The following is a 24,065-nucleotide window of genomic DNA, read 5'->3' as shown; positions in this document are numbered from 1 at the left end:
TAATCTGTTTGACCAGCAGGAGCAATACATTTCCAATATATGATCTCCAACTCAACTCACAATAAAGAGACTGCGCTATGCACTACAGCAATTTCACCTAAGTGGAGCTATGACATGCAGCTATGGTCCCACCCCTTATTGCTACACACAGACAATGGTAAGTGTTCTAATGGCCATGTGCATGACTCCCTAATACAAGTTGTCGCTACTTGAAGTCAATAAGTTCTCAAGCAACTTAGCTCCCCGAAGAATACTAATGGCTGCCTCACTGTGACCGTCTAGTGCCTGGCCTGCAGCACTTGTCAGTGATTAGAGCAGAGTGAGAGTCAAGTGGGTCAGTCAGTGGGTATTTAACTATGCAAGAGACTTACCCTACCTGTGAGTTGCTGCACACTCCTGCAGCTTCAATGTGGTCAGGGCGGCAGAACTAGCACTCTCAGGCAGAACCACTGAACTGCATGTGCCTAATCTAACTCTTCTCTGTGGTGCTCAGGCACTGGCTGAGTCTCCCCAATGTTTAGTCACCACAGTGCCTTTTAGAGCTGCTGCAGAGTTGAGTGAAGGGTGTCTGGGGACATTAGCACCTGCTACCATCAGGAGCAATTAACGGGCGTCATAGACTTGTGGCAGTAATTCTTTTTAGACCCTGTGGTAACAAATGCTCAATAAAGCCTGGTGTACAGCATCCATTTTAGGACATCCTCATTCCTCACTCCTCATCCCTACTTCTCATCCCTGCTTCTCATCCATCATCCCTACTTCTCATCCATCATATATTATCCCTACTTCTCATCCATCATCCCTACTTCTCTTCCATCATCCCTACTTCTCATCCCTGCTTCTTATTCATCATCCCTACTTCTCATCCATCATCCCTGCGTCTCTTCCTTCATCCCTACTTCTCATCCATCATACATCATCCCTACTTCTCATCCATCACCCCTACTTCTCATCCATCATCCCTGCTTCTCATCCATCACCCCTACTCCTCATCCCTACCTCTCATCCATCATACATCATCCCTACTTCTCATACATCATCCCTACTTCCCATCCATCATCCCTGCTTCTCATCCATAATACATCATCCTTACTTCTCATCCATCATCCCTGCTTCTCTTCCATCATCCCTGCTTCTTTTCCATCATCCCTACTCCTCATCCCTGCTTCTCATCCCTACTTCTCATCCATCATCCCTGCTTCTCATCCCTCATCCCTGCTTATCATCCCTCATCCCTGCTTCTCATCCATCATTCCTACTTCTCATGCCTCAGCCATCAACCCTACTCCTCATCCATCATCCCTACTCCTCATTCCTCATCCATCAGTCATACCACAACATTTTCAGTTTTGTGAAACACACCTTCACACTGATTGAATAGGTGACTCGGCCTATGGTTTTGTTTTGAAGCCTGCAGCTAGCGCTACTGAAATTAGGGGTGTTGAATGTCAGGGCTGCATAGTTGTGATTCTATGTCATACCTGTTTAATCCACCACCAGACAATCCCTACGTCTTTACCTCAATCTTGCAGGTTCTTTTTATTCCTCGCTTTCTCCCTTTGTCGCTGTTTTTCCATCATTCTTTTCCTCCTTCTTTCCATCATTTATAGTTTTCTCATTCTTACTCTGGGTCAAAGTCTGTTCACGAAAACAATTGCTCCCCCACCCCCAAAAATTAGTGCCAATGGACCCCATCCGCAACCACCAGCTCAAATTAAGCACTGCAGCTTGGAATTATTAATGCTTGACAGAGCCTGGGTTCTTTAATGCATGTTCCAGTCGAGCAATTAATACTTGTTACATAATAGTGGCTTTAATGCTCATTAGATCCTATAATTAATGCCCATTACAGCCAGGCGTGGGTTAAAAATCTTTGTTACAACCTAGAAACATTAATGCTCACTCCAGGCCGGTTAGTTACTGCCCATTGCTTCCTGTTGGGACTAATGTACATATTGCATTGGGAAATGCTGAAGACTGGAGCTACTGGTGCACAATACTAGTATTATTTAAAAAATGAGCACAACCTTCATTGGAGTCAACGGACATGCAATGTCAATTCCTATAATGACAATGATTACATAAATCATTACTCATAAGAATTTTGTAAACGTAGGACGTCTGACATAAGCCAGAAAGAGAAAAGCATGCTATGCACACACACAAGACATGCAATTGTCAAACATATGCACACTAAGAACCTATAATTACTACACACATGCGTACAATAAGCGAGGCAGCTATGGAAACTAAATAAGTAACCAGAAAGCAATGAAAACTACATGCTATATGTTTGGCATTTAAAACAAAATAAGATAATATAGGGCTCTATGCAGATAGGTGCAACTAACTTGGTACCCATACTCAAACGTAACTAAATAAGCAGTACAGTGAGTACATTCTTAACTAAATTGTTAACAACGTGAGAATGTTACCTACATGTGTGGAGTAACTAAATAGCAAGGGAAACTAAACAAGTAACCAGGTAACATCTGAAGCACATTTTAAATATGTAACTTTGAAAGCTACTTATGATTTGTGGGTCGTTTGGCCAGTATGTTGGAGGCCAAACATCCGCCACCCTGGTAGATGACCACCCACCATATTTAGAGATCTCTACCAACTTGGAGAATCAGAGGAGCCACCGCAACTCCTCTTAAGGCACTGTAAGTTTGCGGAGAAGCAGCCATGTTTCAGAAACAAATGGCACTGTCAGCCTCGAACTTTTCTCTGTGGGAGGGTATAGGGATCATTTAAATTATTTCCAGTTAGGGACTACCAGGCTGTTCCTAGTGGTCCTGTACAGAAAAAAAGGTAAATGTCCATTCTAAAAAAGGAGGACATTCTGAGGTCCTTAGACCAATGGCCCGTTGGCAGTCTGGGGTCCAGATTTAGATCTTGGCGGATATGGTCCCGCTGTCGATTTTTCAACTGAAAACCCGTCCGCCGCCTTGGAGGTCTGCCAGCCAAATTAAGATGTTGGTGGTCCCATAGTCAATAGCCAACATTTGTCCTGCAGTCTCCGCCAAGTAACTCCATCCGTATCAACAGTGCCATAGAAAATAGTGGCTGTTGGCGGGACCCCAGCCACCTATACTGCTGTGCAGATTTGGATGTGCCTTACTGCCAAGCCAACTGTGGCGGCTCAATTTCCGCCCTGAGTTGGTGGATTGGGCTGGGGGGAGATAAGGTAATAACCTACCTTTTCCCCAATTCCACTTCCGATTTTCAACTGGACATGACTGGACAAGACCCACCAGATCACAGAGAAAACACGATCCCCATGTTCCCCCCCCTCATAGCGCTGGACTCGAAGGAAGGGAACCCAGATTGCCAGGATAAGTTAGCTGGGTACTGAAATTGATCTCAGGACCACTGCAGTCATATACATGTCACAGTAATTTTGTTAAAATACTGTGACATGCATATGGCAGGAACACGATTGGGTCACACAAGGATGGGGACACTCTGGTACAAGAAACATATCTCACACATACACAAATTTTATTTTGGTATCAATATTCATTGCCAAATGAATGCTAGCATCACAATGACGTGACATTCACACTTGTCAACTGTGCCCAGGTGTGCACATTGCAAGGGGAACTGTGCCTGTGATGCTCTGCTACCCATAATGATTGTGAGCCTCTATGTGTATGTATGTGTGCGACTGGATTGGCTGGTTAAGGTGGAGGGAGCTGGAGTGGGCGATGTGATTGTGTCAGTATGTGTGCCATGTGCATATGGGTCTGATATTGTGTATTGTTGGTTGTGTGGCTGTGTGTTACATTCAGGTGATTGGGGTTGTGTGGCAGGAGTCAGGGTGTGTGTAGTTGTGCCCCATGTGAGTGTGTTTGTGTAGCTGTGTGTGTAGCTGTGTTGGTCGTTGTGGTTGTATTGTGTGTGGGAGCAGTGTCAATGGTGTGTGTATGATGTATCATGGATGTATGGCAATGTGTGTTTTCCGCATGTACGAGTTGTGTGGGGTTGGAATGGCAATGGATGATGGTGTGTGTATATGGCGTGTTGAGTCGTGCCTCGTGTGTCGACACATATGGCCAAGATACAGTGTGTGTGTGTGTGTGTGTGGGGGGGGGACTTACCTGTATTCCATAGCCACTGCCATTCTACCATGTCCATTGAGTCCATTGATGTGCTCCCTCCATCAGTCAGCAATCCGCCGGTATGACACCAGCTACAGAGCTGTAACATCTAAATAAGGTCAGTGGGAACTTGCCTTCCTGACGGCTAGGAAGAGCACTCTGTTGTGGTGGTCCTTGGCTCAGCCGCAATGCATCTAAATATAGCGGACCGAACACCGTCGACTTGACGGTGTTTTCTGGTCTGCCGCTGTGGCGGTTTGGCGTTAACGCCACCAAGATCTAAATCAGGCCCTAAGTCTTCTGCCAGTGAAGCAAGGCAGTCTCTAGCAATAAAAATTAGATGGTTCAATTACTCTAAATAGAAAGAACAAACTAAAAGTTTGGACAACAGGGTACTCAGCTACATTTGTGGTGGAGGACTCTGTTCATCAAACTTTAAATAACTGCTTCAATAATTACATAGGCAGAAACAAGACATGTGCATCATTAAATAAACAACAGAAAAATGTCAGCTACCTTTCATGTAAAAGCAAAACCAGATAAGAATATGACCTACGTATGAATTATTAACTAAGTAAAAATTGCATCCACTTTAGCATTTTTGGCTTTTTGAATATGTCCCTAAAAGAAGTCCCCAGATAAATATATAAGCTACATGTAGCCATATTAGCGTTTTCAGCATTTTGCATAGGTATCATAGGTCCAATATAAAATTATAAGCTACATAGATAAGACATCATTTTGACATTTTTTCCTTTCTTCAGGGTTACTGTAATTTATTTTGCCTTTTTGCTGAACATTATTTTGCTAGCTAGAGAACTCTGTGCACTTTACCCCTGCTAATCAATGGTAAAGTGATTGTGCTCCTCCTTTCAACAAGGTGAAGTTAGTATACTCCTGATTGGCATATTAACTTACCTATAGGTCCCTAATATATGGTATCCTCAGTGTACCCAGTGCCTGTAAGTTAAATGTCATCAGTGGGCGGAAGCACTCATATGCCACCCACTGCAGTGACAATGCAAACATGACTGCACGCCTGCCACCAGTAACCTGGTTGTGCAGGAGTAAACTCAACTTGTCAAAATAACCCATTTTGACAGGCCTAAAACCCTTCTTTTAAATATTATATGTGACCTCTAAGTAACATTTACTATCCATTAAGGCAGAGTGTATGATATTTAGAAGTAGGACATGTAAATGTTAATATTAAACATTTCCTTAGAGTGACTAGTACCTCAAATCTATTTTCACTGTAAACGGGTTGCTTGTTCCATGGGAAAGCATTGGGATGCTATATTACATTTAATAAATGTTATATCTGCCTAGAAAATAACCAGAGAAATATTTCAAGAACTCTCTTTAATAGTTAATCCAACTTAATGGTAAAGTTGAAATTTGTCTAAAAATTGCAGAAAAGTTATTTTGGAAAAGTTACGTTTTGCATGGATAAAGCCGTTGGAGGTCTTTCTGCAAGCATTCAACTGGCACCAGTTAGTGTGATGGCCACCCTGTGGTAAGGTGTGAACTACTCTCAGAAGAGGGACAGTGAGCTTTAGATGTAGGGAGGAGTTTAATGCCACTTGACAGGATTGCCTGGGGGTTGTGCCCAGGCCCTTGGTGCACTTCACAGGGTCCTCCCAAGCCACAGACAGATAGAGATCACATCTGGGCCTGCCTTCCTATTTGTCCTTCTCGTCAGCCAGGCACCCACCCCAGTGAGAGTAAGAGTTGCCCTATTACTGGTTTAGAGTGACTACGGGGATTGGGACTTTGATCCTCCTCTTCGGTAGTACAGTGTCAAGTCCTGCTTTATGGTCACATCCTGCTTTATAGGTCTGCTTGGGTTTTTCATTTATCATAGGGGTGCATTTCAAAGAAGGAAAAAAGAAAGCCAAAACACTCTGTGTATCCACTGAATGGTTTCTTAAAGCTCAGCTTTACCAAATGTTTGTCTCCAAGTCTCTTGGGGGTACAGGGCTGCCTAAAAATCTACTTTAGTGATAGAACACCAGGATTACCATAGTACAATAACCATACGCACCCTGGCCACCAAAGCCTACTTTAGATATGGCTGAAGGCTTTGGGCATCCTGAAAATGCTTAAAGTGGGTAGAGTTAGCCTCATGGACCTTTACCCCATTGGCTAGGGCCATTTCCACCCACCAGCTCATACCAGACAAAAACGTGGCACCTTGAGGCACCCACTTCAGAACACTCCTAGACTTGAGGAAAATCAGAAGAGGGTCTGCAACCTGAGACAGCCCTGAGGGACGGGATCTGCTCTGTCTCTTTCACCCAGGACAAAGGAGTGGACTCCATGGGTCAAAAGGCTGACCCCCCCCCCCATTAAAGCTACAGGGATTCAACAAGCTATAAGAGGGCTTTTCCTCCAAATACTCAGCTGACCAGTGGTAACTGGACCTGTACTGGACCCTGCTGTGGCATCTGCCTGGCAGTCTCTAAGTGCATCCCCTGAGGTCCTAACTGGCTTTAGAAATGTACTTGTGGTGGATCTAAACTAAAAGGACTAATGTCAAAGGTATAACCTCTGATCAGGACAAACCTGGTTAGTGTATCCAACCCTCACTCCACTGCGGTCAGTATTAAATTGCTCCTAGGTCTTGTTGTACCAGGACCATTTGCTATCATTACCACTTTATGCTTCTTGGCGTTATTTCTAATTAAAAAATTAAAAAGTTATATCTTCTGTTCCCATTATTGGATGTTTGTCATTTTAGTGCCATTTTATTTATTACATTTTACTTTATGTTTTTAATGAGTTTTAGAGTTTTCATAGTTGACAATTCAACTGTATTCGTGTTTTTGTTCTGCATACATTACACGCTGCCTCTAAGTTAAGCTTGTCTGGTCTGCAACATAGCTACCAGAAGAGCTCAGGTTTATTTAGTGACTTTAGTAGTTCAACCTTACTAGGACTATGGTTATTACTTGATGTAGGTCCTTAACCCCTCAACTAATAACCCAATTTCTTACACTTACCTAAATAGTTAGCCTAGTAAAAGTGTGCTTGTGTAACAAATGGTTCCTATTTGTGCAGCATGAACACCTAGATATATATGCATAACAAGGTAACAGTGAGAGTTGCATAGGTGTTAATAACTAAACATGAAATCAATGTCAACTGTACGTGCATGTAACTACTTAGGTACTCATAGAGCAAAGTTTCTCATGTACATTCTTAAATGAGTACCTTCATAACAATGTGGACTACAAGTGCACATGTTTTTTAATAACCACTCAAGTTACATTATGAGTTACATTCATACAAGTAACTTACTTATGGTAAGTTCCTGTGCAACTAATTAAGCACCTACGTAAAATGTTAGACGATTGTGCATGTTTAATTAACTATGTACTCAGATATTTCATGAACTACATGTGTCTTTGAAATATAAGAGGTTCCCCTGGAGATATCTGAATTAGATTGAGGGAGAGAACGAGAGACTGGGAGATAGAGTGTGCATACTTAAATAAGTAGAAGTATCACTGTTACCTACATGTGCATATTGACTAATAAGTGTGAATACATGTGACTACATGTAACTACATCTCTACCCACTTAATAATGCCAGCAACGTATACACATGAGCTACATGTGGAGGTATACTGTATAATGTTATAAATATTTGGGTATCAGTTGAAACCACACGTGCATGAACTAAGGAGGTACTCAGGTAACAACGTGTGCTACATGTACATAAGTAAATAAATGCCTACATATGTAACAATGTGAAAAAATGCACAACCAAATAAGTACTCGGGTAACAATGTGCACTAATTTTGCATATGTATCTAAATATGTTCTCATGAAAAAGTGTGATCTTAATGTGTATGTGTAACAAATGTGTATCTTTTAACTCTTTGTGCTATTTGAGTAAATGCATGTGTATAAACTGTGCATGCACGAATTACTAACCAAGTAACTAGTTAACACTATTGCTCATATGTTTATACACGAGTACCCTGGGGGTACTAGAAGCAATATGAGTTATTTGTGTAAGATAAAGGAAGTACTCAGGTGAAAACGTGAGCCACGTGCAGTGTGTAAATAACTCAGTAGGCAGCCAGGCAAAAATGTGAGCAACATCTACATTCTAAACTTAAGTACTCGTATCAACGAGAGATGCAGGAGCAAGCAATGTATAAGCAATCGGTAAGTGTCTTCTAGCACACCATTCTGACACCTTACTGACATACCTCTTTAATCGGAAATGGACCACTGCATAATACCTATAACATGTCCTCAGGGGATGACTCAGACTACATTCTGTTATGGAAAACCAAAAAGCACTTGCTGAGGCACCCCAGACAGCCAATATAGCTAAGAGACCACTCTAATAGCAGACCGTGTACTATATAAATGTCAGAAGAATAACACAATGTGTGAAACAAAAAAATTACTCAGATGCAGCAAAAGTGAGCTACTTTTACCTGTGGAGCTAAATCAGTTCGCAGGTATAAAACTCAGCTATATTTGTGGTAAATTAGGTACACTTGTAAAAATATAAACTTTATATGTATGTGTAACTAAATGAACTGAGTAAATTACCTGGATAACAATCAAAGGTACCTGCAATCACAATATTAAATAAGCGACGAGCTAATATAAGCAACATTTTCAACCAAATAAGTACCCAGTCCAATGACAGCTACTTATCTATTAGTAATAAATAGGTAGTCAGCAATGTGGAATACGTGAATAACCAGATACAAAATCAGGTAAGAACCAGGACAGCGTATGAAACTTAAGTACCCAGTTACCATGTGCGCAAATGTGCTTCTGTAACTAAAGTACACAATATTAACTACATTTTCATGTGTAATTTAGTAAGTACTCAGGCAATAAGCTAAGATGCAAGTGCTTGTATAAAACGTGCATACACACCAACATATCCATGGGGTACTTTAGCCCGATTTACTATGATTTTATTTTTCTATCTCTTATATACAAATTATCGTAAACAGTAGCTATTTCAATTGCTTAGAAACTGCATTATTTGGAAATAAAAGTTTGCTTTCTGTAAATATAAAATTGATACAGCGTCGCGGGGACAGCTTGCAATGTGGCAGAGAACTAAAGTTATGGAATTCATTTAGGTTGAATGTTTTAATCTAGAATTCTGCATCTAATGTAATTAGAACTGATAAAATAAGTGTCGAGAATCTGTGTAACATAGATGTTTGATATGTTATGTCAGTAGTGGTTATTATTCTGCGATGTATGTTGTATGGTTTTATGACTTTAACCGTAAATAAACTCCCACTGATTCCAATGCGCATGTGAACTTTACATATAATTGATCTATGTGTCAGGTAGTGTCAATGGAAAAAGACAGAAACATCTAGGTTGTATCTGTGGAAATGTCACACACGTGTGGTTAACTCGTAAAATATGTTCAAATCCTGTGAAAGCCGAGTAGACAGATGGGCATTAGGGGGTGTTCATTCGGGAGGATAAGGGAGTAGTCAGGGAAATGAAACTGAGGCAAGAACCTGCACAGTCATTATTAGCTCTGGGTATTCACAAACAGTTCTAAACTGCATTATCAACACCTACTTTCACATCTAACACACAGAGAAAGTGTCAGAAGTTACACCAGTACTCTACATTTTCCAAGTGTGTGTGTCTCAACGACAAATATTCATAAATGACAAACTGTTTTAAAAAAAAATAACGTGCATTTTAAGAACCTCCTAAAGTATTCATGAGCAGTTTATATATTAAGTTCACACACATGCAGTTAATGAAAGAGGTGCATATTATCCAAGTTTGTGAGTAACTTTCCCTTAAATGCATGACAGCCAATAATAAGTGAAGAATGTGAAGGACAACCTTTTCATTATTGGGTATGCAGGTGTAGGGGCGTGCGGCCAAGAAGGTGGAGTGAATGGACGCGCTGCTTTGAAGCTCCGAGCCCCGTCCGGCCTAGCTGCAGTTATCCTGACCCCATCAATGTGGCATTGAGCCAATCTGGCTCCTGAATACCCTTGTATCAGTGGGGTGCTCACATATTGTGTAGTGACCACGGGCCATGATTGCTGTCCATGGGGGGAGCAATCCACAGCCTTTGGCTTGGAGAGTGTTATGTTTGGGCTGTACCACCATGAGGGGTTCTTGCTAGTTCCCATCCCATTGGGTCCCCTGACCTCGGGATGCACATGGTAGGCTCCTGACGTGTGGAGCCATGCTAATAAAAGTGCCTGTGGTGTTTGCGCCACCAGGCAGTGTACTACCATCATCCCGTTGTACGTGCCATCTATAAAAGGAGGGTGTCCTCACATACGTCACATGGACAATTCAACAATCTGGCAATGAGGGTCGACTTTGAACCTGCACCTACCGCAGCCGTGCAACAGTAACCCACCTGCTAGCAGACTGCCTTGGTCGGCCGGTACCCAGCCCAGCGTACCTGGAAGGCGGAAGGAAGGTTCTGCGCTGCCCCATGCACAGAGGTGCCACTGTCGTGCTCGCTGACCGATTCAGGCTGTTGCTCTCCGGTGGCCCTCCCTACGCTGCCTCGCTTCAGTCACGGCATGTCCACACATAAGCCTCACCCTCCGTCTACACCATGCACGTCTCAGAGGACAGAGCGCGCAGAAACCTGCGGTCTCATTCGGGCCTTCTGCTGGCCCTTTCACATGCCGCCTGGCAGGATGAGTGGGCGTGTGTGCTCAAAGGTCCCACTCACTGCATGTGTGTCACACGTCTCCCAGGAGGGAGTGCGCTGGAGCCTGTCCCTGTCAAGGGCTCCCTGCTGGCCATCCACATGTGCTCAGCGTTGCTGGTGGGCACGTGTGCATCACGCAGCCACCTCCTCCTTAAGGTGTGTCTCCCAGGAGAAAGCGCACCACAACGGACTGCCACAAATCTTGTGCTGAGTGGAGGACTGCCATTTCTGCCAAAAAGGGGGCCTGTACTGAGCCAGACGCTAGAAGGCAGGCAGCATAAAAAGAATGACAAGCGGAAAACAGTAAAGTAAGTGAGTATCTCACATAACTTCTTGATCCAAACACTCACTGAATCTGTTAAGCAAATAAAGGGATCAATTATTACACCCCAAAAGGGTAACACTGCACTCTGTATCCAGTAGAGCACAGGATACCAGCCCCAGACAGCACTGACAGTCATTTCAGAAAGATCCAGTGCCAAGGTCGCTATGGCCTCAATACCCACTCTAGAACCATTTGTGGCAGATGGCCCACCATCTGCACAAGCTGCCCCGTGGAAAGAGTGGTATGAAAGGCTGGAAACCTACTTTGCAGCAATAGCGCTGGACAATGATCAACGTCATCCCATGCTCTTACATCTAGGGGTTGCCATGATCCACAAAATCAGCAAATCGTTGGAGAGGAAGGCCCGCCTTTCACCTATCAGACCTTAAAGAGTGCCATCACTGAGCATTTTGAACCCGTTGCAAATCTGAATTACGAGAGGTTCCTTCTTCAACACGCCCATCAACTGCCTGAGGAATCAGTACACACGTTCTATGTGAGACTATTAGAAGTGGCCAGCACCTGCACCCTTCCCAAAGGTGACAATGAGATAAGGGCACAGTTCGTTCAAGGGTGCCACTCCGTGAAATTGAGGGAGGGCATCCTTCAGGTCTCTGGTATGGCAATGGCAGACATCCTCACCATGGGGAGGTCTAAGGCACTGTCCAAGGTACAAGCAGTGCACACAGAAGCGGCATTGCATGTTTGGCTCCAGAGGTACATACGCCTTAGTTTTGGCATCACGAGTGCCGCCAAGGTTTTTCAGGATACCATACGGGGAGTGCTGGCAGGCCTGGAAGGGGTCATCAGTATCAGCGATGGCATTCTGGTACTTGACCGCACCATCGAGGAGCAGTGGGAGAGGCTACAGCCACCTTCAGACGGCTGCGGGACAATGGTTTGACACTCCATTGGGACAAGTGTGCATTGCTACAGCTGGAGATCACATTTTTTGGGCATCATTTCTCAGAGAACGGAGTATACCAGACCTCAACAAAGTCAGATACATTCAGTCTGCGCCAGCCCCCACCTCTGTCACTGGAGTCCAGAGTTTCTTGGGTATGGTCACACACTGCAGGAGGTTCATCCAGTAACTTACCTCCGTTACGGCACCTCTCTGAGAGCTCACCAAATTCAATGCTAACTGGGACTGGGGATCAGCAGAAGAAGCAGCATTTCAAGCCACCAAAAAGGCACTGTCAGCCCACACTGTGCTCGCCTACTTTGATCAAACCAAAGACTCAGAGCTCTCCGCTGATGCCAGCCCCACAGGCTTGGGGCAGTGTTATCTCAAAAGGGGTGTACTGGAGAGTGGGCCCCGGTGGCCTATGCCAGTTGCCGCTGACAGACACTGAACAGAGATATTCGCACATTGACAAGGAGGCCATTGCGGTTCACTGGGGCTGCCGTCACTTCATTTCCACCATTACTTATACGATCACCCTTTTATCATCCGCACTGACCACAAACCTCTTATACTGCTGCTCAATAGATCATCTTCTAAGATACCGCCCGCATCAAGAAATGGATTCTCCAACTTCAAGCGTACCAGATCACAGTAGTTTATAGGCCAGGGGCACAGAATCCTGCAGAATATCTTTCTCGACACACCAGGCCAGCAACCACCCGTGAAGAGGAAGATGTGGAGGCAGTGGAAGAATATGTACGAATGGTAGTTGAACGGTCAAGGCCCCTGTCATTTCGCTGGAGGATATCCGAGTGGCAACCCAGACGGATGAGGGCCTGCAGCTGGCTTTCTCTGCTGTTCGCACCGGGAAGTGGCACACTGTCTTCCAGCATCTCTCCCGAAGGAAGAGGCACATTTGGTGCTGTCAGCGCTCCATTGAGTCCAGCACGACCTGGTGTTGTTACCTGTCGGATGCTTGTTGCGGGGGGCGCGTTTAGTGATTTCGCTGGCCCTGCAGCAGCGAGTGGTGGACCTTGCTCACTCAGCACACCAAGGGATTATAAAGACCAAAGCCCGACTAGGTTTAGTATGGTTCCCGGGGCTAGATGAGCATGTGGAGCGCACCGTGAGACCCTGTCCCATCTGCCAAACAGTTGGTCCAGCCGATCCTCCGGCTCCCATCATCACTGAACCCTTCCATTCAGCTCCATGGCACCGGGCAAGTGTGGATTTTCAAAGCCTGCCTGACGGGCGACATATGCTGGTTATCATTGACGATTTCTCAAAGTATCCCAAAGTAGAATTCCTAGACTATATCACCAGTGCCCAGACAGTGCCCCACCTTGAGAAGGCCATGGCCACCTGTGGCCTTATCAGAGAACTATTGGCGGACAATGACCCGCCTTTCTCAAGCTAAGACTTTGCTGGTTACCTGGCCTCTTGGGGTATTTGCCACATTAAGATCACTCCTAGATGGCCACAGGAGAATGGAGAGCCCGATCGCTTCATGAGAACTTTAAATAAAGTCTTGAGAAATGCCATGGCCAATGGTTAAAACATTGAATGTGCTCTTTATACTTTTCAACTGGAGTATCGACTCACTCCCCATATCACCACCAAGGTAGCCCCCAGTATTTTATGCATGAATCGGATGGTGAGTGACACAATTCCTCACTATGAAGGTACTTCTGTCTTGCAAGATAAAGTAGCGGACACACTGCGGAAACGATGTGTTCGCAACAATTACCCACCCAGGAAGTGACGTGCTCGAGATCCTAACATTCATGAGGGTGATCTTGGTTTGGTCAAGAATCGACAGGCTGGGGGAAAGTTCAGACTACCTTTTTAACTTCTCCTGTGGACCGTGAGTCGAGTCTGAGGAGCCCTGGTCACGGCTCGAAGGGGATGAATCCTTAACAAGGAATATATCATTTTTCAAATTATATCTAGTCATGGGGTCAATCCTGGAAGTGAGATCAGTAATGTCACTGACCTCATCGTGAACCAAGGAGGACGGGGACTCTCCAGTCCATCGACCAGCGGAAGCAGGGGCATGTCTCTGGTGACCTGCGTAGAGAGGTGCTAGGCCCTGGGAAAGACCAAATACCCCCGTCTGGGGTGTGTGAGGACAGAGCCATGCTATGATCGGATGCGTTACCATCAGCTGAGAATGTGGTTACCCAACAGCAAAGTACCGGCCGGTACCATCTAAGACCCAGGCTAGAAGTGTCCACCAAGCTCCAAGATTTCATGGTAATATGAGCCAGTGCAAGACCCTGATATCATGTGGTGTGTTTTCTGTTTGTTTTTCTATTCTCATGGATGCTTTGGTTGTGGAAAGGGGTAATATGCATGAGTCTTGGTATGCCTGGGTATGGATGATTTTACATTTTATATGATTGTATATTTTTTCTTTAGAGGGGTAGGGGCGACCGCCTGTATCTACTATTCTGGATATATTTGTGTTTTATATTTGTGTTTGTTGAAATTGGTGAAATGTATCAAATACAGAACGTAACCATATGAATTTGAATAATAATAAAGAAGACTAGTGTTTATAAAAAGGAATGACATATATGGACTCGAGAGACATTTATTGAAACTTTAAGAAAATAATATATTCATCTATATATGTTTACACTTTGAGTTGCCCAGTATTTATGTTCAAATGTTTGGGCTGTACCACCATGAGGGGTTCATCCCTGTTCCCAGCCCATTGTGTCCCCTGACCTAGCGATGCACGTGGTAGGCTCTATACGTAAGGAGCCAAGCTAATAAAAATGCCTGTGCTGTTCATGCCACCATTCAGTGTACTACCATCACCCCGTTGTATGTGTCATCTAAAGAGAGTAACAGCCCCCGACAGAGCCTTAGGCGAAATCATGGTGACTGTAGCGCTTGCCCACTGTGCACCTGCATAACAGTGTCTGGACCCGACAGAGAGAGAGAGTGGTGCTTCAATCGGCAGTGACGAGCTCACACGGTGATCGCGGGGCTTTGCGAAAGAGCGGAACCGCTCTCTAAATTGCCCATGCCACAAAGAGGCCCTGATATGGACTGCTTGGCAGGCGGTTTTTCTATCCAATTGTTCCCAGCCATTATTTCCATCAAGAGAGAGGGCACCCACAGGCCCATGAATGAGATACCCCCACAGTGATGGACTCACTGGGTTGCATGGGCTTCCTTGGACACTGGGAGGCAAACATAAAGACGTACGTACTATGGAGCGCACTGTGAGGCAGGATGAATTCTAACTGATGGGTCCTGGCCTGCTGCGAGTGGGGGCTTGGGGACGCTGCACTACTTAGGATGCCTGGCCCTCCCATCGCACAACACGCTGTGTGGGCACAGCATCCAAACCCTATGTGGGCTCCCTGGGGACACTTTGAAACTGAGACCTGCACCGAGGCAGAGTGCAGGGCTACCCACCACCAGGTGAAACCAGGGCTACAAACTAATGTAGGCTGCCTAAAGGGGCCACTTGTGATGCGTCGGAATCCTCCTTAACTTCAATCAAGCTCTGCTTAATGGCTATGCAAGACTAATTGAAGGCTCTCCACACAGAAGTGTGAGAACTCAAGGCAAGAGACTTAGATGCAGAAGGGCGATCCAGGTGAGATAACATCTACTTGCTGGGGTTCCCAGAAGGTTCAGAGGGCCCAACTACTGAACTCTTCCTAGAGGACTGGCTGACATCGATAGTCCTAGCAAACAGAATCCCAAAATTATTGTCTATCGAATGATCACATAGGATCCTTGGCTGTCTCCCTCCTCCAGGGTCAGTGCCAGGGCCGATCATCACCTGCTTGCTCAATTTCGGGGATAGAGACTTGTTACTACAGATGTTCCGGGTCAAGGGCCCTTGGACATACAATGGTAACACTATAAGGCCATACCCGGACTATACGGTGGAGGTTCATAAAAGGCACAACACATCTGGAGCGGTTAAAGTGTAACTGCGTGACTTGTTATTCCCAGCCCACCTGCATGTGGTGGATGCGGGTGTGACTCACTTCTTTGCCTCCCCAGAAGAGGCCAGGGAGTGGCTTTGCTCCAAAGGAATACTGGAGTGCCCGGAAGCCTCCGCATATGACTTAGAGGGATCACTGCCGCCTACATAAATTGTAATACTGTCCTGATGTTCAGGAGCATGCAAGAGCAGTGGCAGAAACCTCCACACGCATCACCAACAGATTCCAAGGGCTGGCCCTGAACACGTATTTAGATGCAGAGCTGGGTGCTTCTGGCTCGGCTGCCTCTGATGGGGGCTCTTTAATCACGCCGTTGAGATCCCCAGAAGGAAATGCCCAATCCCTGATGATGCCCAGATGGTGAATAAATAGAGACACTGAAATGATTGCTGAGACCTATTGTGACCTCCTTCTGACTGTACAGGCAAACAACGATGCAGTTCTACTTAGTAACGTATGCAACAGCTGGGCCCGTGAGGGGTTGATCCAACTACCCACTGGGTTTGGTCCGCCTTCCCCTAAGAGACTTCCGCAAGGGCTTAATATTGTTGTGGACACGTTATACAAACATGCTATATTGTTTAGGACTTTGTGGCACAATGCCAGTTGGCATCCAAGCCTGGGATCTGGATGTTCTTTTCAGTTATGTTATTGCGTTGTTACTCTGGCTGGATTGGGGAGTGATGAAGGAAGCTTTGAGGGAGGTTAAAGTGGGGGGATGGTGCAGTGGTGGGGGTCACTGGGGTAATCAAATGCACACATGGACACCACATTCAACATGGTGACTTGGAACATCCTGGGTATGGAGACTCCTGTGCGAAGACATATATGGGGTCATTACAACCTCGGCGGTCTTGCAAAAAGACCGCCGAGGCTGCGGGAGACAGAATACCACCATTGCCGGCGGTATTCCTGTCTCACTATTATGACATTTCCGCTGGGCCAGCGGACAGTAACAGTGTTACCGTCCGCTGGCCCAGCGGAAATGTCACATCAACATTGCTGCCGGCTCGTAATAGAGCCGGCGGCAATGCTGATGTGCAGCGGGTGCAGTAGCACCCGTTGCGCATTTCACTGCCCGAAATTCGGGCAGTAAAATGCGCAACGGGCTATGCCTGGGGGCCCCTGCACTGCCCATGCCAAGTGCATGGGCAGTGCAGGGGCCCCCAGGGGCACCCCAAGTCCCCTTACCGCCAGCCGTTCCATGGCAGTGTTTACCGCCGTGCCCAGGCTGGCGGTCGGGGACTCATAATCCCCAGGGCAGCAGTGCTTGCACCGCTGCCCTGTGGATTATGACCGCCAGGCAGAAGCCTGGCGGTATGTTGGAGGGGCCGGCAGTATGGCCGTGGCTATTGCGCCACGGTCATAATTGCTAGCAGAACACCGCCAGCCTGTTGGCGGTGTTACCGCCGGCCGCGAGGGTCGTAATGACCCCCATAATCTATGCATACCTCAGGCACTGGTACATTCACATTGCATGCCTTCAAGAGACACATCTCACCAAAACAGAGCTTGAAGAGATCAGCAGGCACTGGAGCAGGCAGACATATGGAACTGAACATATGGATCGGTGCATGCCAGGCCGCAGGTGTACTATTCAGGAAAAGCAGATTGGTGATTGACAGAGGGCTATTACGTACTACTAAAGGGAATATTGGATTGCCGCCCCCAGTCATTGGTTTCCATGTATGCCCCTAACACGCTTCAGGGTGAATTCGTGAATACCACTGCACTGTCCATGCTGTTCGATCTAAGGCCCCGGGGTTCTGGAGGGGGGGATTTCAACTGCATACATGACAAGGACCTTGACTTCTCCGTGCCCCCACTTCCGGGCACTCATGATGCACTTCTAGCAAAAGAATAGGGAGACACACTTTATTGACGTTTGGAGCTTTGGACATCCAAGGGATGCAGAGTACTCCTATTATGCACCTGGCCATCAAGTACACACCAGGATGGACTACATTTTCTGTAATTCAGACTTCTGGCTCCTAGTGCACAGCTCTGATTATTTAGGCAGAACTCTATCAGATCACAGCCCACTTAAGATAATGCTTAAATGGAGTGGGATCAGGGCCACAATTCCACATTGTAAACTTAGGATGGACACATTGTGTGATGCAGCACACATGGAAGCCATTGGTTCACATTTATTGTGATATTTTGTGGAAAATGATGGAACTGTGGACTCTCGGGGACTAGAGTGGGATGCCATGAAGGCAGTAATGAGGGGATACTGTATAAGTACTTTGTGCAGGGCGAGGTCGACACTTACCGGTATAGTGACTGACCTGGAATCGCATATGAAGAGTGTAGGAATTGAGCCATGGCAGAGGCTGAGGCCTGAACATGGCTGACGGAACTCCGCCACCGGTATAGCGGGGAGGCAAACTGGCACAAAGACATTGACTATAAAGCTGCCATGGCCCACCAACATGGAGATGGCTACAAACCGAGCCGTACACTTGCGTGATTGCTGACGTCAGAGATCCCTAAAACACTGATTGGTGCACTATGCGACTCCTCATGTCAAATAGTTAACACCCAATCAGACATCAATTAAGTTTTTGTCCAGTACTATGAGTGGTTATACCACCCCCCAGCAGAGCCCTCCCCGGAGCAAATGCTGGATTTTCTGCAGGGAGTGCCCCTTCCCATGTTGTCCCTGCTGCATCTCTTGGACCTTGAACAACCCCTACAATTAGAGGAGATTCAACTAATGATCCATCAAATGGCGCCAGGTAATACCCAGAGCAAAGACTGGTTCCCTGTTGAGTTTATGCGACATTTAGGGCAACTCTCACCATTCAATTGTTGGAGGTCTATGAGGAGGCCCATCAATGGTGATTGCTGCCAGAGTCTCTATGAGAGGCTCTCATAGTGGCGGTGCCCAAACCTGGCAGGGACCCCCTAGAAGTGGGATCTTATAAACCTCTCTCAATGTTAAACATTAATTATAGGATATTAAACAAGGTGCTTGCCAACAGGCTATTACCTGTGCTTGGCACATTAGTCCACTTTGAACAGTGCAGGTTTATCCCCCAACGAGTGACCCACTATAACATTCTGCAACTGTGTCACGTCGTGGGTGCCATGTGGGGGGGGGGCTATCTCCCAGGGGTGGTCTCCTGGGATTTCGAAAAGGTCTTCAACACTCTTGGTTGGTCTTAATTGATCAGAGTGCTGGAGGTCAAAGGGATGGGCCTAAGTTTCTTGGGTGGATCAGGATGCTATATATGGAACCAAGTGCACGGGTACACACTGGGTGACAGAACCTGTGTCCCACAACACTGTGGGAGGGACACGTCAAGGATGCTCTCTCTCACCCATAATTTTTAAACTAGCCATGGAACTTCTGGCCACCAAATTGTGCACTAGAGGCCCTGAATAGGGCATTCGGATGGGTACAACATGGCATAATGTTTCCTTGTATGCTGACAACATGTTGGTGTACCTGAGGAATCACAAATGTGCACTTCTTGCCCTTTATGAACTGCTGGACCTTTTTGGAGCAGTTTTGGGTCTCAGGGTAAACTGGGGTAAATCCTGTGTTTTTCCACTACGGCGTATGAAACGCGAGAACTAAGAGGTGTAAGTGCTTGACCGGCTGCCCTGGAGCTTCAGAAACATCCGCTACCTAAGGGTGAACATATATCATATGGACAGGGATCTCCTGAATGGGAATCATGGACGAGCTCAAACATCAATATGACAATCAATGACCTTTTGTACTTGTCTCCCCCTGTCGCCCATGGGGCATGCCTCAGTCCCCAAGATGTGGATCCTTCCCCGCCTCTTGTATTTTTTTTTCCGGCGCTACCAGTAATGCCCAACAAGTCCTTCTTTAGGGACCTCAGAGGGCTGATGTCGGGTCTTATATGGGGCTCATCTTGGAAACAAGTGTATGCTCCAGAGGCCGCTCTTGAAGGATGGCTGGGGATCCTCAATTTGGAACTTTATTTCGCATCAGCACAACTTCAATGGCCTATGCGTTGGTCGGCGGGTGACAGGATGGCAAAGGGCAGATTGATAGAGGAAGACCTGGGAGGCATGGGTATATTGGAATGATTGTTTAAGCCCCAAGGTCCAACTAAGACGACGGGCAGATTGGTTCACCTGACCAAACGAGTGTGGAAGAGATACCTACAACCCTGAAGCGGCAAGACCCCTTATGCGCCGTAGATACCACTGTGGAGCATACCAGCCACAACATCCTTATTGGAGGTGCATGATTCCACTCACAATGCACTCACAATAGGGCTAGGGGACACGTAAGAGGCAAGGGGTGATGAACCAGGACTACACCATGGCCTACAGTGTTTGCTCATGCACGGACTTGGATGTAGGGCGATTTCATCGATTTATGCTGCGCTACAGGCTGCAAGCGCAAATTTTACTGCTTGGCAAATCTAGATGGGATGACAGTTTAGGCATAATACTCACTACTAAAAAATGGGGGATGACATTGGCACATGTAAAACGTGTGTTGCACAATGCGCAATTGAAATTTATGCAGGTTAGTTATCTGCATCAGACTTACTTTTACACCTCAATGGTTGCACGCAATGTTTTCGTGGATGCCACTGATTTGCCCCTGATGTGGTTACTTTGATGCCATTTTTATCCACATGGTATGTGAGTGCCCTCTGTTGGCGCGAATATGGGTACAGATACTGGAACATATCTCAGCAGTGGTTGATGTACAGTTGTCCCCGGATCCCCACCTCTACACAGCGCACTAAACGCATTAAATACTATATAAAAATTGTAGACTACACACTGGTCTTCTTCAAGGGATTATTAGCTATGGTCCAGAAAGACACACACCCGTCCACAGGGCAGTGCAGTGCCAGGTGCAAGTGACACACAAATGGACACTGGCCAAGGTGGACACCATACCACACAACCAACGGCTGGTTGAGGGAGTTGCCACACTGTGGGATATTTATGTACTAAAAGTGTTCGACAAATTACACCCATCTGCACCCTAGTCTGTCAGGCATGATGGAGCGATCCTGTTGTTACTTTAGCCCCGGAGATCAGAGAACCTGAACACACAATCAAATATGCCCGCAAGTGGTGGTTCGACCTAGAGGATGGCCCATGCGGGCCCTTCCATTTCCCTTCTACCTCCCTCCCCCATCCGAGCGTCCCACCACACGTGGAACACAAACATCACATACACTTGGTCCACCAGACAGAAGTTAGAGATGGTTCATTGTTGTTTCAGCTGCCTTTCACTTTGTTACTCTCCTCTTGGGCACATCACACTGGACTGAATGTCGCTGTTAAATTGGCACATTGATATGGCAGGTTGTCCTGTATTGTATTTTGTCACTTTCGCGTAGACACCACTGCCATAATGCTTGTGTTTGATGGGTTTGTACAGACCTCCTGTTATGCAGTTGTTCACATTAATACCCATTTTATGCCGGCGGATGTACTGTTTAATTGCCAATAAAAAATATTTAAAAAAAAAAAAAAAAAGATATGCAGGTTTTAGTTCACATTTCAGCTTTTACTCTTTCCTATATGAATCCATCACAGCAGGTACATATGCAGCTTAACACATACCAAAGTAATGAGGAAATCTGCAGGTGCATGTGTTATGAAATGGGTATGCAGAAAATATAAGGAATAAACCACCGCCTTCCGTACAATATAACGATATTGCAAGTCACCGAGGAGTTCCATAACTATATAGAGGAACGAGGCTGAAGGCCACGTTCCTTTTTAAGGTTATGGAACTCCATGGTGACTAGCAATATTCTTATCATGTACCCCAGAGGGTACTTTATCCCATATAATACCTGGCCACACCATTACCTTTCCGACAAACACTTAAAACCTTAGTACGTAGCTCTTTAGTATAAAAGAGTCAGCATGTTTGTAAGCATGAAGACTAAAACCTCTAGTGCAAAATTTAACACATCAAAAACCTGTTAGATATTTGCTGCAAACAGATAGTGGAAACAGTTCAATACAAGTACTGTTTTTTAAAGAAAAAGCTGTAGCACCTCAGAATGTGTAGAAACATGCAGAAAGATTCTAACTTTTGCATATTTAAAGGTGTGCAAAAAGTAAACATATTCTCTCTGCTTATCATTGTGAGCTAATAAAAGAAAGAAGAAGAAAGAATAGTAACGTTCTGTTTCCTCGCCTTAAACAGCTGCTTCAATTGTGCTCCGTGATCTGCTGGCTGCTGGCAGCAGGCATTGTGACATGAGAACTCGGCTGTAATAACTTATAATAGTGGAGTTCTGATATCTTTTCTTTATAATCGATGACTGGGTATGTCACCAGGCGCCGATTATAAAGAAGTTAAAAACTGACGTTTATGCAGGGATCACAGAATCCCACATATTAGACTGTGCTATATGTGTACATGCTGAACTATAAAAGTGTCAACATGAATTATGAGTGAATGTTTAACTAAGTGCATTCGTGATTAACAAATTAACTGTCCATGAATGAGTAAATAATGAAGTTCTTGGACAACAATTATTGCCACTGGTGTTTATGTAACTAAATTGGTACCTAGTAAGGATCTGAGGTATATATCCATGTGTAATGTACCCTGAAAATCTTTGTTGGCTAATTTTACATGTAGATTTGTAACTAAGTAAGGAGCCTTGCACCATTTGTGACTAACATACTCATTGGTTGAGGCATATCTATTTAAAAAAAAATTACACTACATCTGCATATGTGCTTAAACAAGTACCCGGGAGGAAATGGGAGCTACATCCTCATTTGTAACTAAATACTCAGCCCACAATATGTGTTAGGTGCGCATAAGTAATGAAATATATTACTCTTGAAGCAATGAAAAGTTAATGCACATGTTAACTAAATAAGTACCTAATTAACAGAATTAATTACGTGTGCATGTGTAAGTAAGGTAACCGAACCCTAGCAATTCGTTCTTTATGTGTAAAGGCAAAAATAATGTGAAATAAATGTGGATCAGTTTTACAAGCAGTCATTCACAGAACTCAGTTTGCATCTTGAGAACATAAATTGGAACGGAATATGTGTGGGAAATGCCCCTTTGTGACCATTGCTTCTAAAAAATTAATGCTCAAGACATGGTCCATGTAGATTTCTGGCATGTGACTTAATAAGAGAAAACAAAATCAGTTTGGGGAGAAAGCACTGTTTCTGAAACCTTTGCAGGTTTGTCTGCCTTTAGTCTTAAACTAACCCAAAAATATGAGTTTATTGGAACTGCCTGGGCAGACTCCTAAATAACTGTATTATTTAGCACAACATGGGCTCCTTACTGGACTGGTATGTAGCGTCATCTTGAATTTCTCAAAGTACAGCCACTGTTTGCACTCATTGGAGTCTAGGTCATGGTAAAAGTCGCGAGCTGCATATCCAAAGCTGTGAAACTTCCGATCTGGGGTGAGGAGAATCGTGGTTGGAGTCTTCTGGTTGGACACTCCCGGATCTCCGCCTTCCCACCGCCTAGAAAGCAAACAAGATATAAGCCCAAGGTGAGAAGTTTGGGAATGTATAATTTTGCAATAACCATCCATTTAGCTAAGATAGAGTTAAAACTCTTCTTCTGTTTCACTTCAGGCAGAAGATGGTAGATAGCAGACTCAACACCCTACCTCAAAAACCAGAGGTACAGCTAAGGAACTTACACTTTGGGTGGCCACAGAGATTCGTAAGGTACAAGTGGAAGACAAGGTATGAGTTAAAATGTTACAGATAAACCCTCAGGAAGCAGCAGTCATTAAGTTATGTTATCAGAGATTTAGTTACCAAGAATTTGCAGGTTGAGGTGGCAACAGATATTTTACAGGTTTGAGTGGTGGACAAGTTATACATTATAAAATTATAAGTAAAAGCTCAGGCCAAAGGCAACCGTAGTCGTAATGTTATATTACGTCATCAGTGTCTTGTATGGTGCTCTAAGGCCATTAGTATGTTCTTGCAGTGCTGTTGTGCTCCCGTACCTTTGAGCCATGGTCTTGACGATTCAGTCACAGTCATAATAATCTTAATTACACTTCAGGAAAGAGCTCACCTCAGAAAGGACTGAAAGCAAAACCTCATC

General features: G+C 45.2%; 1 protein-coding gene across 2 annotated transcripts in view; it reads right to left on the bottom strand.

Moving 5' to 3' along the window:
* Positions 1-24,065, bottom strand: part of HSPA12A (heat shock protein family A (Hsp70) member 12A) — a 365,561-nt gene that overhangs the window by 148,324 nt on the left and 193,172 nt on the right. For both annotated transcript variants that reach the window (XM_069239265.1, XM_069239266.1), the window contains exon 4: positions 23,281-23,467. In XM_069239265.1, the coding sequence (XP_069095366.1) occupies positions 23,281-23,467 (187 nt within the window). The remainder of the gene's footprint in view (positions 1-23,280; positions 23,468-24,065) is intronic.

Source organism: Pleurodeles waltl, chromosome 6 (assembly GCF_031143425.1).
Source record: "Pleurodeles waltl isolate 20211129_DDA chromosome 6, aPleWal1.hap1.20221129, whole genome shotgun sequence".
NCBI lineage: Eukaryota > Metazoa > Chordata > Amphibia > Caudata > Salamandridae > Pleurodeles > Pleurodeles waltl.
This window is presented reverse-complemented; position numbering and strand designations above follow the sequence as displayed.